Below are 19,831 nucleotides of genomic sequence, written 5' to 3'. Positions count from 1 at the left end.
TGGTATTTGTGGGGGTGAGAGAGGCCCACAGACTGGTGCTGATTGGTGCTGGGGGAGAGAGACCCACAGTGCTGAGTAAAATGGCAGCCATAGCTTTACTTCTTCCCCCTGAGGACACAGAATACCTAAAGCAGAGCATCCTACTCCTCACTTCACTGAGGAGACTTTTACTTTCACTTTCTATGTCTTCCTCTATGGCTCAGCTTGCCGCACGCACAGAACACCCAAGACCTGATGGGGGAGCCATAATTGTACGCTGCATAGGCACGCCTATCACTATGTCTTATTTTCGCAAATGCTTAGAAATCCTGCTATGGCTTATTTTATGGGTATGTCTTATTTTAGGGTAAACAGAGTAATAACTGTGTTCCCATACAGTTTTTTAAAAAAACTTTTAAGCGGGTATAGCCTGTTCCCATCTAAGGGGGGGGGGGGGACACAAACTGAACTGATTCATTTTGTGATTGTGCTTTTCCTGCACGGCAGGGGTTTGGACAGAAAACATTTCTTGCGGCCAATATTGCGTCCGCTAAGAACCGTCCAGCTGAACTGTTCCGATTTGTCAGAGTACTATTAAATCTGCCTAAAGTTGCAAATGCGCCTGGCGGGGATGAGAGAAAGGGCCATCTCGACTGTGCCCCCCCCCCACCTGTGGAACGTGCTTCCAAATGAGATAAGATTGGCTTCCTCCCTCCTGACTCTCAGGAAGAAATTGAAATTGTGGTTTTGGGACCAGGCTTTTGAACAATAGACATAATTAGCACTTTGGTTGGAAATTAACTGGAATAGTGTTACAGCTGATGATATTGTTTATTGTTTTAACTAATGCTTTACTGTTTTTAATTAATGCTTTATACATTTTAATGGTTATTGTATTGTAATTGTTTATACGTAGCGGCATCGAATTACTGCCAAAATGTAAGCCCTCCTGAGTCCCCCTTTGGGGGTAGAGAAGAGACAGGGTAGAAATACCGGAAATAAATAAAAAATAAATAGATGGCCCATGTGGTCTCTTCCAATTCTATGATTCCAAGTGGAAATTCAGCATATGTTAATATAGAGTAAATACAGATACAGGTGCAAGGTAATTTATCATCACAATATTACCTCTATAATCCTGAGCACTGTAATCGTTTTTGAGACTAACAGCCAAGTAAATGGGCAAAGGATTCTGACCATCAGTCACAGCCCGTCGCTCATTTGAGAGTTTATGATTGTCTCTCTGCAAAAGACAGAAAGAAATAATTTTAGTCAAAATTATGAGCTCTTTAGTTTAAGGACCATTTCAAGTCTCAGCTTCCATGCAATAGGGTACATCCATTGACTAAGCATGTGTTCACAGATGTTTCCCCCAGTCTTGGAGGCAGTAATTTGCCCTGCTGTTGCTTCCCAGGTAATTAGTAACAGAACAATTGTAAAACTCATGGTTTCATATCACCAACATGGTGAACAATCACAAATAGAGGTTCTCCATGCATTTGTCTAAACCCCATTTAAAGTCATGTAACACATGTGGGGAAATACAGGCTGGCCTTGCCATGACATTCCCCTTAGTACGATCTCCAAACTGACAACTTCTTGACACTGTCACTGACTTGCAAGGTCTGCTAGGTAGGCTTACAAATGCTGACTTAAATAGACTGTAAATATATCTGGTTTTATAAAGATTTCCAATGATGCTGACAGCTGTATTCTCATTCAATCAAAAATAGGCAGAACTCCTTTGCAGACCTTAACTTTAATACAATAAGCCTGGAGAACTGAGATAGGGGGCCACACGCATGAAAACAGAACAGGGAGCAAATACAATTTGCACTAGCAGAACCAGGACTGTCCTGAAGTATTTTGATCTCATAAATTAATTAGTATGTTAAAAAGCATTTTCTTTTCAAATGATAACCCTCCAAAGCACCTAAATCAGGCATGGGAAAACTTTGGCCCTCCATGTATTTTGGACTCCAACTCTCACAATTCCTAACAGCCTGTAGGCTGTTGGGAATTGTGGGAGTTGGAGTACAAAACACCTGGAGGGCCAAAGATTCCCCATGCCTGATTTAAATGTACACAAGTACCTTCTTCCTTTGAATAATCTTAATAATATTTCAAAGTACCAAAAATGCCATTACCCCATCATTTAACATGGACTCAACGACAAGTCCCCAGAGATCTATAAATGAAGTGTCGTAGCCCTCCTTGGTTCTTTCTTTCAGTTCATGACGATAATATTTCAGATTATCCACAGAAAAACAGCCCAGCTTGCATTTGGTCACTTGCTTCTGTGCTTTATGAATGGCTTCCTCCATGTATTTCTGTGACCAGTCAGGATCTTCATACAATTTCCCCATAGTCCTGCATTCCCAAAGAAAAAAACAATCTTCCACACTCAAAAGAAATGCAAAAAGGCAGTTTTGCACAAAGAGTCACTTTTTTACACACTAAAACACAAAAGCACCAAAGAACCTCACAATCTTGCATACAAAAATATAGCATTGCGAGTGACTGTGTGAAACAAAAACAAAAACTTGCCTAAAGTCATTCTCATAAAACTGAAGTTTCCGGCAACGCTGAGACGATGTAAACCCTTACATGTTGTTTTGAAGATGTTAAACAATACGGTAGTAAAACGTATATGTTTGAACAAAGCATGCAAACAATAGCAAAAGTTCTCATTACCATGTTGTGCCAGATAAACCTGTGAGGTATGTAATCGTGTCTAACAAATTCAACTTCTGCAAACCCAGTAGACTTCCATACATTGCTGTAAATGATCTGATTCCACCGCCTGTCGTCATGATTGCCACCACAGGAACCTGTTCAGTAGAGAACAAATGGTGGTAATCTGGACAAGAAAACTTTTTTTATGGAAGAAGAACTAGGAAAGAAGAAATAAATACTAGAAAATGTGTTTTGAATGTCAAGAAACCCCATTAAATAGAATCCTAGACTGATGCAATTTTTGACGTTCTGGTTAAATTCAGCACAAAATCCACAGATGAATTTTTGTTGTTGTTATTCACAGAAGAACATAATTTTCTGCACAGAAAATATTTGTGCAGAATTATATCTTCTGTGCAAAAAAAATGCTGAAGTTGTAGTTTTAAATTTTGATTGGAATATTTGCCAGGCTACAACAAGCATTCAAAATTGTGTAATTTTTGAAAACTTGTTTATTACTGGCTGAAAATTGCTAAAATTACTCTATAATATGTCACTGTCAAGTACAGTAAACACTATGAACTATATTGCTTGCTTTGAGTCTCCTTGTGTAGAGAAAAAGTGGGGTATAAATAAACATAATAATTATTATTATAACAACAACTACTACTACTACTACTATAGGTATAAATTTAGATTGCTTTTATGGAAGTCATATACTCATCCAATTGCATTCTAAGCAACCTAGAAGATTATGTTCTTGTTCAATACATACTTTACAATAGCTTGTTTTCTTTCCAGTAGACCATAAACCTTCACAAACAACTACACAAGAAAAGTGCAGTGCTGCGGCAAAAGCTCCTAGCAAATATCCCATAGCAAATTACTGTTTCTAACATTCTTAGATATTAAGTAAAACAGATGATATAAACAGATAGGTACATTCTGAGGCAGAACACAATTTCATTGTTTGCTTCAGGGAAAAGTTAAAATAATAATCTACGACATCTAATAAAGAATAGCTGTTTTGCTTACTTCATCATCACACAGCTTTTCCTTTAGTTCAAGAACCTTCTCCACTGCGGGAGCAACGTAATTCCTCCTCATTTTCAGGAAATTCTTTTCCTCGGGACACAAATCATATTCTAAGCGCACGTCCAGACCTTTTGTCCTGCAGTACAGTTTACAATTAATAAAATTTTACAGCAGAAATAGCTGAACAGCATGGGGACACCACAACCTTCAATAGTCCAACTATGGCTGGACATCATCATCCATTTTATTTGTTACCCACCTCTCCTCATGGCTCAAGGTGGAGTGCAACACAATCAAAATATATCAACATAAAAGACATGAAATAAACAAATATATTAAAACATATTACTATAAAATTATAAAATTATATTAAAACACATGGTACAGAGATTAAAATACAGTAGTAACAGAATGTAAATATGAAATTCATCATTTAAAATTGACTGGTAGGCTTGCTGGAAGAGATGCGTTTTTAGTTGCATCTTAAATTCTGACAGCTCGTTAAGCTGTTGAATCTCTTCTGGCAGATGATTCCACAGTCTAGAGCAGTGGTTCTCAACCTGTGGACCATGGTCCAGCAATGGGCCGCAAGAACAAAAATCTGGTCCATTAACTTCCTTCCTCTTTATTTATTTTATTTTATTTTATTTTATTTCCGTTCCTTTCTGCAGAACTGACCAGACCCGCCCCTTTTGGTACTAATGTTGGAGAGTGGTCAAAGTGGTCCCTGGTTAAGTGGACCTTGGTCAATGTGGGCCTTGGTCTAAGTGGGTCCAGGTCAAAGTGAGCCCTGGTCAAAAATATGTTGGGAACCACTGGTCTAGGAGCAGGCAAAAAAAGGGGGGGGGTCCTCTGGGTGACTGATGGCAAGTGAGCTCTGGCTGGTTTTATATAGTACTTGTTTGGCAAAGGTCTTATCCCCTCAAATTGCCTCAAAACAATGAAGAATGTGCAGGCCAGGACTACTTATTTCCTATTGAAAATTTGAGACAGAGTGCCTTTGTCCATAAATGGTTCCGGATTAGTTTACCTGTCCAAACATATCTCCTTCTATGAACTATCAAGGAGTTTAAGATCATCGGTGGAGGTCCTGCTCTCGGTCCCAACTCCCATTGGGAGACAGCAAGAAAGAGCAATGGAAGCTCACCAGCTGCAATTTTACATTGTTTTTAAAATAAAATACTTCACTTTTCCATAATGTCTTATTTAGTTAGTTAGCTAGTTATTAATTGCTTTTTATCCTGCTTTTCTCCCAGTACAGGAACTCAAGGAGGCCAGGTTGATCCTGAAAATGCTCTTCGTCTCCAGCTATGATTATGGCTAATTTGTGTTATTAATTTCAGTAGGATTTCAAAATGGCATAAATTTATGTAGATTATGGATAAAATCTCTGGCTTCAGATTCAAAAAAGGATGTTGAAAAAGTTACTTCTGTGAGAACTTGGGACATCTTTCATATAGTCCCATACATGTTTGAGATTCAAAATCACATTTTCCCAATGAAGAAATTGTTTGTGTTTGAGGAAATGGACACAGAAAAATATGTTACCAGTCTTTTGCTTTCACATGCAGTTCAACTATTTCATCCTGAAAATAAAGAGAACAATTAAAACTTTGACATTACTACAGTACAACAATATAATTCTGTTATTCACCAGCAATAACTAGAAGCAAATGAAATATCCTGCAAGTTAGTTAAAAAAAAAACCTTTGGAATTTTTCCCATAGATTCATGTATAAGTCTAGAAAATTTTGTGAAAAAATCAACTTTAAAAAAACGAGCCGACTTAGGACCTTTTTACACAGGCTTGATTTTGGTGACGGTGGCAGGGTTTTGTTTTGTTGTTTTGTTTTTTTCACTTTAACCACAGGAAAGATGGGTTGAGTTGGCTTACAGAGGCTTCCCTCATGTGAGGTATGGGGGAAGCCAGGATAGTGTGGGACATGGGGCAACAGGTCCCCACACCCCCTGGTCAGGCTAAATCTCTACTGGCCTATATCCCAGGATCTGATCCCAGATTATGTGCTTTGAACTGGATTAACTAAATCTACATTGCCAGATAATCTGGGATAAGCAGGATAATCTGGGATCAGATCCTGGAATGTAGGGCAGTGCAGATCCAGCTTTAGGCCCCTTCTACACTGCCATATAATCCAGATTATTAAAACAGATTATCTGATTTGAGCTGGATTATATGAGTCTATACTGCTATATAATCCAATTCAAAGCAGATAATCAGGATTTTATATGGCAGTCTAGATGGGGCCTTAGATAACCAACCTGTTAGTTATATGATATATATTACTTAAATTAAGACCTCGGGGAAAGTTATTTACACACAGGGTAGGACCACATATTTGAGCCAGAACTGTTTAGGTGGCAATGGTTAATATACCATAAACTATTTCCTAATATGAAAGTATAGAGAAACCCTCCTGTATATTTCTTTTTGAAAATACTTCTGGACCATTAGATTACAGGGCACAAATATTCAGATATACAAATGAGCCATTTACATTTACAAGCCCTGCTTTGTGATGCCTGGGATTAGACAAGTACAGTATGTGATCTGACACTGAGCTATGGTTGCTTTCCTATTCCACATCCCCAGCTTTCCTTCACGTTAAATTAAATTCATCACAAAGTTGTGTGTTTCAAAAACAAACAAAGCACTTACCTCTGCTAGTGTTATTGTCTTTTTTATGGGAAGATCAATCAAAGACAAAACCATAGTGGAATTGTTTTCTTCATTTTCTTCAAATGCAATTAACTAAAGACATAAATATATACGTTTTAAAGACGTCTTTGACATGTGTCACGTCAGTTTTACATTGCACAAGATTAACATCAATACACTTATTTACTTTTTTAACTGAAATGAGTCTCTATGAAGGTACTATCATATGAGTGCTCCTGCAGGATGACTTTCCATTCTGTTTCTCTCTGCCTCCAAATACCCCATAATTGGCTTCAGAGGTTCCCCCATTTTTCTGTATGCCATTTTGAGGGGCACAGGGAGCACCAGCAAGAGGAAATATCTCCTTATATTTCTGGTGAAAGCAGTTCAATCAGAAGAGCTCATTGTCCCTGCAGATTAAATCTGTAATATTTAAAATGTATATATGTCAAGTCATAATTTCTACTTGAACTCTATTTTTAAAATAGTAGTATGACAAAAATATTGCACTGTAGAATCTAGCTATTTCTTTTCTTTGGATTTGATCTTTGAAAAAATTGAAAATGCTTTTTTTTTTTCAACATTAAGGTCGAACTAGGAGAAATTGCTAGAGGATTGGGCTGTTGTATGTTTTTCAGGCTGTATGGCTATGTTCCAGAAGCATTCTCTCCTGACTTTTGCCTGCATCTATGGCAGGCATCCTCAAAGGTTGTGAGGCAAAATGTCAAGAGAAAATGCTTCTGGAACATGGCCATACAGCCCAAAAACATACAACAACCCAGTGATTCCAGCCATTAAAACCTTCAACAATATATTGCTAGAGGATTGCTCCCCTAATTTATTTCAGCCCCAAACCATTACTGCAGCATTAACAAGAGTAACATACATGTGACCATTCTTCTTCATCCGGTAGTGTGATTTCCAGATTTGACTGAAGATTCTTTAGACAGTGAAACTGAAGGGCAACTCTTTTATCAAAGCAGGAATCAGGAGGAAATGCAATTTTCTGTGTTTCCTCATAGGAACCTTTGACTGTAAAAGTCACCTCACCTTCTGCACAGAAAATAAGCAAAACAAGATAGCAAAATAAAAGGAACAACAGCTGGACCATTTTGTCTAATGGAAAACTTTAGCTATGGTCAATATATACAGAATTCCAATAATTAAAGCTGGCAGTGCTCCAGACTGGCCCCAAGGGTAGCTAAACTCCCTGCCTCCATCTCGCTGTGGCAGCAGGACAGAGTCCAAAGTATCCAGTAGAGCCTCACTGAACACCCACTCTTACTTGTGTTGTGTTATCATCACAAGTAGCAGCTACAGGCCTCCAAAGGGCTCCTTTGGACATCTTTGCCAATGTAAACAATGACACCAACGAGGAAAGAGCAATCACCCTATCCTCTCCAGGGAAGCCAGCAGCTCTTTGGAATACCATGCTGTTATCACTACGGTGATAACAATGCATAAGTGCCACCCCAGTTTCCCCATGCCATGGAGTACTCATCTGAGGCACTGAATGTTTGCCTTTTTGTGTGTGTAAACTGCCTTGAATTCCTTCGGGGAGGGAGGGCGGATTAGAAATAAAGTTTTATCATTATATGTGATGGCATGCCTGAACTATATTGTCTGGCTTTACTCAGGGGCTATCTGATACCTTCTGTTAAGACTAAGACCCTTTAACACAGAGGCACTTTAGGCAAGGTGAAAAGATAACCAAATGAGTTTACTGAAAACAGGATGAATAAACGATTAACTCCACCCGGGATTATCATAAGGTAACTTAAAACAATACATTACAAAAAGAGATCTTGCTGGTTGCAGTCATCTTTCTAGGGTCTTTGAAAGTCTTTTGCCTCTGGTGTAAAGTGATGGATTATAAATTGTTGCTTACAAACTGTCTTAATCTTCTCTCCTGTGAAGCTTAGGCTGGCCAAAAGCTTCTGCTGTCCTTTGGACTGTTGCCATAATAATGCTGCTAAATGCAGCAGGTGCTATGAATGCCTGTTTAGATTGCTTCGTCCTAGGATTTCCAGACAATGTCCCAAGCCTCTAGTGACTGTAGAAAAAGGAGTCCAGCAAAAACTCTATACAGAAATTGAATAGACCAACTAAGATTGGCTTCTGGAGGGGGGGAGATTTTAAGCTCCACCCAAAAACTAATACAAATGAAGTTATCTACACTATTGGGAAGGCCTATAAACAGGGAGAACTGAAATAAAGGAGAGGAAAGGGCAGAGGCAAGACTTCACATTATTATATTATATTATATTATATTATATTATATTATATTATAATGATATTATTACAGGAAAAGCAGGATGGTGACAAGGAAGTGCTGGATCATTTCCTGACTTTCCCCAATTTGGAACAAAAGTGTATTATGTGAATGTGCTCAACATGGAGCATGAGATGGCTTCACGTGTCATGTAAATGCTACAGAGATTTTTCTTGCCCACTTCAGGGTGTAGGGCCTGTGTAGATGTGTCCAGTGGGTACTTCTGAACCAAATTTCCAAGATATTATGTTTCATCAAGATAGACAGCAGAAACATCATAAGAAGTAAATATTTCCCTATCCCCACTGTTGGTAGTCAAAGAGAAATTTTGTAGAAATGTTTAACCTTGAAGTAGAGTCACCTCAATGACAAACGGAGCAACCTCTAAATTTGATCTTTCTGTAACAAACTGGTCCACTACTGTCTAAGGTGATTGGGTTCCAAAAACATATCCTGATAAGCCACTGCATACCTTTCCAACACCCCAAAAATGATGTTTCAGAGCCCTTGCATATAAGATCGAGCTGTGGCCCCTTGAGCGTATCGTTTATGTTCAAGTAAAGATAACCGTCTACAAAACAAATAGACGTGCTGTCTAATGTGAAAGGAACATGCATAAAAATTCTGTACATATTCAAAATGTTGAAACCCATTAAAGGCCCACTAGATGCCATCATAAATCTTTCAGAACTTCTGAGTTACTGGTTCAATGCAATACATACATAACTAGTTAATGATGCAATGACCTCACTTGTGTATTGTTGCTTCAGCTTCCCAAGATCCACTATAATCTCCAGACATGAAATTTCACGAGCCTATAAAAGTAATGTGGCATAAGCATCTCAACATTTAATTAACATGCAACGTCGAGCACCCTCAAACTTCTTATTGCCCTTCCAGCTCATAGTTTCACTTTTCCCTTTACTGCTATAACATGCACATCATTATTTCATTTGTATTGATGGAGCTGCAGAAAACTGCAGAAAAATACTTGGCAAATTCACATGCTTCCAAGCTAATTGTATGGAACGCAATCCACAAAAAAAAGATGGCCCACAGTAATTTCTGCCTTTCCGGTTATGTCTCTGGAATAGGAATTGCTGTATATCAAGTCAGATTACTTGTCTTTCTAGTTTATTGCTTTCTGTCCCTAGCATCTCGGGGAAGGCCTTTCATGTGATCTCCTGCTTAATCCTTTTAACAGGGACCTTCTGTCTGCAACACATATCCTCTGTTACTGAATTATGCTTGTTTGTCATGTCCTCTTGATCTCAGCAATAACTAATATTGAACACAAGATGCAAATTTCTGCTTATTTCATGTTAACACATGAGAACAAGAAGGACAAAAGATCAGAAGTTTCAATATCAAGTGGGTTGATCTAGCAGAGCTTTTGTGCCGTTTTCAATTATTTTCTCCCTTTCAAGAATGCAAAATATTTGTGCAGTTTTTTATATACCTGCCTGTTGTTGCTTTTGTCATTGTTATTTTCTAATAACACAAACCCCAACATCTTGCTATTTTAAAAACTCTAGATTTTTTCTATTGTTGCTGTTGCTAAATTAAAAATAGTAGCTTTCTTTGCTGTGTTGAAGAATCTCACCATAGTTTGTATCTACTGGGATACTTGCCAGGATTTGGTAAATAAAAGTTAGGTTTTATTTTATTTTAAAGACCTCAGTCAAAAATATGCTTTTTTAATAATAAGGAAATAAAGAGAGGGAACAGAACACTAGGGCTGGCAATAATATTTAAAAATAGTTTAAGATAAAAATGTGTTTCTTCACCACTGACAAGTTGAATCTTGAACTTTTCACAGTTTAAGACTTATTCTGTGCAAAAACTGGCACATGGGGGTCTTTTTGTTTTGATTGGTTGATTGTGCAAATAATGCTGCTTTCTGCATAAAAACACCATGTGCAAATTCTGTGCAAAATAAATCCTGAACTGTGACTTTTTCATCATCGGAAGAGAATGGCTAAAATAACGTATTGCCTTCAAGAATGAAATTAGCAAAGAATTACAGTCCTACTTAATACTCAAGCCCCTTCTACACTGCCATATAACCCAGATTATCAAACCGACATTATCTGCTTTGAACTGGACTATCTGAATTTACACTGCCATATAATCCAGCTCAAAGATGATAATCTGGATTCTACATGGCAGTGCTGAAGGAGCCACAGAAAAATAATAAAATAAGAAAGACAAAACGTGTTCACTGGTTTTACAAGAAAATTGTCTCCTGAAACAAAACTATTATGGAGATACTGGCTTACTTAAAAGCAGTAGAAAGATAAACATCCTTGTGCTTCAACACAGCAGCAACAAATAAGTATCAAAGCAAAGTGGTGTAATGTTCTCATATTACCATAATATTTGGGAGGGGGGCCCTAGAAATGAGTGTTTTGAGTTTATTACCACCAGTGTTCCATTGGTAACGAGGTTTTCAGAATGGTCTGATCTGAAAAAGAAATGATAAATGAAAATGTTACAATCTGTTATTCTATACTGACAACTTTAAATATATTGGTATTTTGGATCAAATCCATTTTTTTCTCAACTCCCCTCCACCCTGCAGTTCCCATGGCTCTTGTCATGTCATTCAAAAGCCCCTCCCCAATATTTTAGCACGACATGAAGATTGCCAAGGAGAGTAGTAGGAAAGATATTATTCACTCCCCATTTTCCAGACAGAATAGCAAGTGGCTCAAATAGCATTTTATCTGCAAAGGAATATCACCGGCTGCAATCCTTTTAATAAGGACCTGTTCATATTATAGCATTACAGTCAGCTCTGCACATTTGCTGGCGTTACGGGCACAGGACCCCCATATTTATTTATCGTGTCAGTATCAACCAGACAATTGTATTACATTTTTAACAAATTTTTCACAAAGAGACAAAACAGAGTTTGCAAGCTTGGTAGTTGACTAAATGTCCTTTGACCAGTAGGTGGCCATTTGGAGTGCCTCTGGTGTTGCTGCAAGGAGGTCCTCCATTGTGCATGTGGCGGGGCTCAGGTTGCATTGCAGCAGGTGGTCTGTGGCTTTCTCTTCTCCACACTCGCATGTTGTGGATTCCACTTTGTAGCCCCATTTCTTGAGGTTGGCTCTGCATCTCGTGGTGCCAGAGCCCAGTCTGTTCAGTGCCTTCCAAGTCGCCCAGTTTTCTGTGTGTCCAGGAGGGAGTATCTCATTTGGTATCAGCCACTGATTGAGGTTCTGGGTTTGAGCCTGCCACTTTTGGACTCTCACTTGCTGAGGTGTTCCAGCGAGTGTCTCTGTAGATCTTAGAAAACTATTTCTTGATTTAAGTCGTTGACGTGCAGGCTGATGCCCAAACAAGGGATGAGCTGGAGATATCTCTGCCTTGGACCAAGGACCCCCATGAAAGTGGGGAAAATGTGAATAAAGACACTGCTATTTCTTTACCTGATAGAACATCTCTCTTGGAATTTCTAGATCATCCAGCATGGCTATATGGTGACCTCTGTTGAAAGCTGACCATTAAATCACATTGGAGGGATTCGAGATTCCCAGATTGGTGCTTTCTCTAGAAATCTCTAGGTCCTTCAACATGACCATAAAGTTACTGTGAAGGATCTAGAGATTCCTAGAAAGAACAAATCCATGGATAATTGATTTTACAAAATTCCAAACAGTGAATATGGAGAAACAACTGTGTATTTCACTTTAACTCCCATGGAAAATATTGGAGATTTAGAATTCTCAGCCAGAGAGTTGCATTGAATCTCCAAATAACAAACCCCTGGATTCCATCGGATATGGATATGGCAGGTGATGTGAAATTCCGCACTGTCATTATGTGCCATGAACAAGCCCAAGGTGTTTTAAAACAACAAACAATTATAGAAAAAACAATCATTTTATGAGATTGATTTCTTATCTTGAAAGGGAGTTTCTTCTTGCATAATGCCTTAAGGATAATGAAACACTACAATGAACAAGATGCACTTATTAGCCCTGTAACAAACAGTGGAAGCAAATAACTCAATGAGATTTCAATCTAAATCACAATGCCAAAGGATAAGATTGCATATTCACTTTTAGTTTTTGTTGTGTGTACATCCAAGTCATTGCAGACTTATAGCAACCCAGTAAAGTCAGGGCTTCCTTTTAAGATAGTATTCAATTGTATTGCTAATCATATTAGTCATGCCTCTTCTTCATGTTGCAAAATCTATCAAAAGTCAAAACCATGGGGTTTTCTGGCAAGGAATATTCAGAAGCACTTTTGTCAGTTCATTCCTTCAGGAATTCATGGGTGGTCTTCCTTTCAAGTAGTAACCAAGGGCCCTTCATATAATCCTGAATATCAAGACAGGTGATCCACATTATCTGAGTCTACACTGTCATATAATCCAGTTGAAAGCAAATAATCTAGGTTTTATATGGCAGTGTAGATGTAGCCTTAATCTGTTGTTGTTACTTTCTAGTTGCTTCTGGATTATTGTTATTTTTGTGCTGTCTGGAAACACCCTTAACTTAGATCCCTATTTGAACCTTCTACAGACTTTCCCATAATCTGTGCTTTGGAGCTAGCCTTTAAGCATCTCAATCCAAGTGCCAAGATGAAATTGTTGACAAGTCTGTTGTGATGTATCACCAATACAGCGGTAATTTCTTCTCTCAGCTGGATACTTCCGGCACTTCCAGGACATATCAAGTTCTGAATTACCTGCTTTTAGTCAAACTGCGTACCATTCAGCCATCCAAAGCTGGCTTCAATATCAGAAGTGTATTTATAGATAGGAGGGGCTAGTTCATTGTGAGTTCTTCATTTTTGGATTTAGTCTACATAGCAGAGATGAGGAGGGATTTGTTGTTTCTATCTAGATGACTGTGTGAATAAACACATGAGTATACAGCTCAGGCCACTCCATCTTCCATTATGAGACTGTTGCTGGGCTGCCTTCAATGTTTTAATAATAATAATAATAATAATAATAATAATAATAATAATTTATTTATAACCCACCCTATCTCCCTGAGGGTACTCAGGGCAGTTTCCAGCAATGTAACAAATTGGCAAACATTCAATGCCAAAACAAACAAATATTAAATACATCAAATACAATAAAACAACCTAAGACCATATAAGATTGAACAATGAAGTTAAAATATAGATAAACATATATAATATATCAAACACATTTAACCACATGATAAAATATTATAAGTTAAGCTTAAAAGACATTAAAAGTTTACAGCTTCCAACAATGGGCTGAGGTAAACTTCCAGTATCTATTTTTCTTCCATTTTAAAACAGATTGTAGACAATTGGAGTGGCTAGAAAGAAAAGCAATTCCATATTTTCTTCTGTCTGTCAGTACACTACAATCCAAAATTATTTGTTTATGATGAAATTCCAAGTAAACTAAAGGAAGCTCATAATTAATGTGTGGAAATCACTACCAAATTGAGATATTGAGAGCAGTCAATTTGGATTTACAATAGGATTAGAGAAGATAGCAATCAGTGATTGCTGGCCTGATGACATTATATGACCTCGAGTATCAGAGGCAATATGAACTGCTGTGAGTTGCCTCCGGGCTGAGAATAGCGGTATAGAAGTAAAGTAAGTAAATAAATAAATAAATATGCATCTACATACCAGTTGCTAGGATAAATGAGCAGGATGTTATTGCACTCATTTCCTTCCTTTAGAGATAAGACAGTTTTTGCTATTGTTGCTGTGTGCCTTCAATCATTTCTGACTTATGATGGCCCAAAGGTGAACCTATCATAGGGTTTTCTTGGCAACATTTTTATTCACAAGGAATTAGCCTCTGCTTTCTTCTGACCACTGTGTAAACACAACCATTGGACTAGACATGTCTATGGACTGATCTAGCGAGAAGCAATTGTTCTTAAAACATTTGGGGCTTTGTTTTTCAGATAACTAGAGCACAAAATTATGAGAACTTCAAGTTATCGATACTACCTGCATTAATGTAGTCACCTCAGCAGTACAAATTTAGATCATTCTTATATAAATGCAACCCAAGCAAAATTCTCTCCATCTCTGTCTAAATGAAACTCTTATGTCTGAAATGATTATGCTTGGATTTCCTATTCCAATTGTTCCGGTTGCTCAAATGTAGAGGGACAAAAAATCTTTGAGGCATTTCAAACAAGAATATTGTGATGCATGTTGTCTTCTGACACTTATCTTCTGAGTTCTCTGTTGCCAATCAAAGAATAAAGTAAACAAAAACACCTTGGTTGTGGCACTGGTTTTTGAAGCTACACAAAGAGTAACACATTTACTCCTGTGTTTCATAGATATGCTATTGCTTCTGTAACCAATTTTGAAAAGATTTGTGCAGCCACATGTGTGACTAGTTCTACAACCAATCATGCAACCAGTTCTGCAATGGGATGCATTTCACCATCACCAATATACCAACACACAATGGAAAACTATATGTACACAGATAGAATGTCATTGGCATTAGGAGATGACACAACTGAAATACAGGCTACAGCAGAAAAGAGTCAGAGTAATATAATGTTCAGAAAACCAGAATATGGACTTTATCATACCATCTTGCTGAGTTAGTATAGATAATGGATACATACCAAGTTGAGATCCTTCAATGTCACACCTCTCTACAGTAGCAAAACTGGATTGGTTTGCTAATCTGTGGTTGTGCAATAGTCTGCTTCACACTCTCTGTAACCCTGTCTTTTCCCCTACCCAGCATGTTGTGGTTAATTTAACTTTTAAATTAATTTGTATTTTAGAGCAATTGTGCAAATATATATATATAGAGAGAGAGAGAGAGAGAGAGAGAGAGAGAGAGAGAGAGAGAAACAATCATCTTGGAAATTGCAAGAGAGGGGGAGACCAGAGGAGAATCCTGCCCACTGATGTCACATGACCTTGCAGGCAGAAGGCAAACTGGTACCAGGATACAAATGGCACTGTAGGCACAAAGGTTCAATGCCACTCTGCCTTCCTCATTGTAATCAAGTCCTATAACCAGACAACTTTGGGTTCAAATCCCAAGATCTTTTCAGGGCTGTTGTGAACATAAAATGGGGCATACCTCATTTTATCCCACCTTTCTTCTAAGGTGGAATAAAATGAGGTAAAGGAAAAAGAAAAAAACAATATATGTGACAAAACCATTTTAAATTATTAATATTGGTTTAATAGAAAGAAATAAGGAGCCCCCAGTGGCGCAATGGACTGCTGACCAAAAGGTCGGCAGTTCAAATCTGAGGAGCAGGGTGAGCTCCCGTCTGTCAGCTCTTTCATGCATGGACATGAGAGAAGCCTCTCACAGGATGGTAAAACATCCAAGCATCCTCGGGGCAACGTCCTTGATGACGGCCAATTTTCTCACACCAGAAGCAACTTGCAATTTCTCAAGTCACTCCAGACGCAAAACAAAAAGAAAGAAACACACATTTAGTACTACATTGTTTCCTCTATAGTCATATTTTAATAAATATATCATACATATTTTTATACATTTATTCACATTTCTCAGGGTTTTATTCTTCATTGATATTTTCACGCTGGCATCTTTGGATGAATAAAGGTTCTCAAATTCATATCTGTTGAAAAGAAAGAAAGAACAAAAACAGAAATTAACCACCCAAAGGCAGCACACAACCACATACTTCTAACTCTAGATATCTCAAGTATTTCCTTTAGTCCATCTAGCCCCCTGAAGCCAGGCCCATGAAATGAACCACACTGTTTTCTCATCCATCTGCACTGAACACATGAGGTGATCACAGCAGGGCAACTAAGAGATATCCATGTATTGTCGAAGGCTTTCATGTCCGGAATCACTGGGTTGTTGTAGGTTTTTCAGGCTGTATGGCCATGTTCTAGAAGCATTATCTCCTGACATTTCACCTGCATCTGTGGCAAGCATCCTCAGAGACTGTGAGGTTCACAACTTCTGAGGATGCTTGCCACAGATGCAAGCAAGACGTCAGGAGAGAATGTTTCTAGAGCATGGCCATACAGCTCGAAAAACCTACAACAACCCAGATATTCATGTAACTCAGATATAGACAGTTGCAGTTCATGATCCACATGGAGCTCTGGAGTCAACTTCAGTGACCCTTGAAAACCCCTGCGGGTCACTCAAAGCCCTCCCTGTCCTTTAGAAAAATCAGAACAAATTTTGCTTGAAAATGTTGGAGAAAATCCCCCAATATATAAAAACATCCCCAACATACCCACACAATCTCCAAGGAACCCTACCACCATCTCTGTGTTCATCTACACACATCATTTCCAGAGACTATTTTTAGAGTGTCACAGAGGAAAGCAGAAGCATGTGAGCTTGCTGTGGAGCCATGATGGGAAAATTGGCCCCCTTACATTTGCCCACACTTAACATAATACAACACAAGTTCAACTTTCTTATTTTAAGCAAAATTTCCAAAATTTATAAAGTATATTTTCCTGTTATACACATCTTAAAAATTGCTTAGATAATTATGAAATCTGAAATACCATTTTGTTTCCCAGGATTCACAGAAATCCTTTTAATCTGAGGTCCTCCATTATTTTAGAATCCAGGGGGCCTAGGGATATCAATACTGCGAAGCCATTCAAACCAACGGGCTCCTCTGACAAGAAGACCAGGGTTGGATGCTGGAGCTGGAGCTGAAGCTGGAGCAGGAGCTGCAGCTGCATGAACCCTAGCACCTCGTCTTTGGATCCTGTAAGCAAATAAAGAATAAAAAGATACTGAATGTTGGTATTCATTAAGCACAAATAAATAAACACAATAACACAACTCCCTAAATGAAAAAAAACTCACCTCCTCAACCATTGCCTGCTAGGAGCTCCGTTGTCACCCATAAGCAGGCCGAGCTACATATGTAGTCTCTTGACTCAGGGGAGATTGACTAAAGTATTCCATGGACCACCATGCGTATAACTGTTCCAAAATGTCAGCACTAATACATCTATTTTATTGAAGTTGTCAAAGTCCACACATAGTTTGTTCAGGACATGATTGCATGAATAGGATCCTAATACTGTATCTTTTCCATCTGCGGCTGTGATAATGTGTGAATCCTCATGGTGGTGTTAGCATATTGTGGATGTAACCTTTTTCTGTTTCACTTTTCTGTTCTCAAACTGCAGCCATTCAATTTCCAGCAAGCAGACAAAGCGGACATCTGGGTGCTTTGCTTTTAGCTGTTCCTTTTGTTCTGTTTGTTTGCCTTTTTAAAAACAATAATTTAATTTAACTGCACAATTTTGCAATATTTTCCAAGGACAAGTCTGCTTTTTTGTTTGTTGTATAAGCATTCCCTTCACATATGACATTCTGGTGTGATATTTTTGGAAAGGTTACTGGTTTGTATGTTCAGCTAAATGCACACACATGCTTGCAGCACTGATTTCTTAACAAATATAGTGTTTTGTATCTGGACATGCACCTTTAATTGTGATGTAGTTCAGTAGATTCAAACATTGTCAACAATTGGAAACTCCAGAGTTCTGCTGTCATGGACCCAGGTTTGACAAAGATAACGTACTACTAGGAAGGAGCACCAGTTGCACCTCTTACTAGATTAGGACCTAAAGATGGTAGTGCATGTTCTGGTAATCCCAAGGTTGGACTTCTGCAATGAATGCGATTTATATTGAACTACCTTTGTACCAAGTTTGGAAACTCCAGCTGGTTCAAAATATGGCAGCCAGATTGCTTCCAAAAACATGTAAGAGTGAGCATATTACACCTATCCTAAAGTTACTCCACTGGCTGCCAATTAATTTCTGGGCAAAGTACAAGATGTTGGTTTTGACCCTTAAAGCCCTAAATGGTTTGGGTCCAGGTTACCTACAGGATTGCCTTCTCCCTTGCAATCTGCCCCACACAATTAGATCTTATGGAAGTTGGTTACTCCAATCAGCCAGAACCCAACTGGTGACCATCACCTAGAAAGCATTTTCATCAGCTTCTCCAAGACTGTGGAATGACCTGCCAAAAGAGCTCTGACAGCTAAATGTGCTGTCAGAATTTAAAATCCATCTAAAAACCTATCTCTTCGAGCAGGCCTACCCAGCCAGTTTTAAGCATGAATTAAAACTCATTTTAACCTCTACCCTGTGTATTTAATATATGTTTTATGCAAATATGTTTTAATGTGTATCTTTTTAGAACTACATTTTAATGTGTGTATTTATAGGTTTTTTACAACGTTTGTGTGTTTTGACTGTGCTGTGACCCACTTTGAACCACAAGGAGAGGCGAGTAAAAATAAAAGTATTATTATTGTTGTTATTATTATTTGAGGAGAGCAAACTTATTATTATACGAGGGGGACAAACCACAAACCACCTAGTACAATGCAACTTGAGTCCTGCCACATGCACAATGGAGGACCTTCTCACAGCAGCACCAGAGGCACTCCAAGTGGCCAGCTTCTGGTCAAAGGAAATTTAACATAATGCCAAGTTTTTAACTTTGTGTTTTAAATACATTTTAACTGTACCCTCAATTTGCTTCTGACACGATAAATAAATACTTCGTGGCAACATAAAATAATTTGTATAAGCCTGGGATTTGCAATACATTATCATCCACTGGAGTCAACAATTCATCTATATTTATTATGATGGGAGGTATAACGAGATGGAAACATGTATAGGAAGCCAAAAAAATATTTTAACCTGGTGAATTTTTCATCAGTAGAAAGAAGTAATGGGAAGGGAGGGGGGCGGGTAACAGACTACATCCTGATAGCCTGTGAAACTGAGAACCAGAATACTGAAGAAAACACTGTCAAAATGTCAGAATGCTTTGGAATTTAGAAAGCATTTTCCCCCATATAAGAAAAAAGGAAATGCCTTGGCCATTCTACGTGTTCCCAGAACAAATTGGTGCTACAAGCAAAAATTGGAAACTAGAAGCCACTCTGAGTCCCCTTTCGAGATGAGATAGAGCAGGATAAAAAAAGTACAGTAAATAAATAAAATAAAATAATTGTGATATGTGATCCATGCATGCAATAAATAATGTTCACATGTGGCCCCCCATATTTGTATACATATGCATGTGTTTTTTAATCAAGAAACAGGACTGGCTGAATTAGGCATTTTGACAATCTGGTGTAAGGCACAACTGCTTTTGTGTTCAATTGCAGTCAAACAAAACCTTGCATTTTCCCATATCTTGTTTTTAG

General features: G+C 38.2%; 1 protein-coding gene across 1 annotated transcript in view; it reads right to left on the bottom strand.

The window, feature by feature from the left end:
- LOC132766526 (cytosolic phospholipase A2 epsilon-like) overlaps positions 1-19,831 on the bottom strand; it is a 51,913-nt gene that overhangs the window by 10,548 nt on the left and 21,534 nt on the right. Inside the window, exons 7-15 of the mRNA XM_060760876.2 lie at positions 11,061-11,103; positions 9,391-9,454; positions 7,254-7,420; positions 6,368-6,460; positions 5,239-5,276; positions 3,691-3,826; positions 2,674-2,810; positions 2,127-2,349; positions 1,108-1,222 (exon numbers count right to left, since the gene is read on the bottom strand). Of these exons, the coding sequence (XP_060616859.2) occupies positions 1,108-1,222; positions 2,127-2,349; positions 2,674-2,810; positions 3,691-3,826; positions 5,239-5,276; positions 6,368-6,460; positions 7,254-7,420; positions 9,391-9,454; positions 11,061-11,103 (1,016 nt within the window). The remainder of the gene's footprint in view (positions 1-1,107; positions 1,223-2,126; positions 2,350-2,673; positions 2,811-3,690; positions 3,827-5,238; positions 5,277-6,367; positions 6,461-7,253; positions 7,421-9,390; positions 9,455-11,060; positions 11,104-19,831) is intronic.

Source organism: Anolis sagrei, chromosome 1 (genome assembly GCF_037176765.1).
Source record: "Anolis sagrei isolate rAnoSag1 chromosome 1, rAnoSag1.mat, whole genome shotgun sequence".
NCBI classification, from domain to species: Eukaryota; Metazoa; Chordata; class Lepidosauria; order Squamata; family Dactyloidae; genus Anolis; species Anolis sagrei.
The sequence above is the reverse complement of the archived record's forward strand: the minus strand, read 5'-3'. Positions and strand labels throughout refer to the sequence as shown.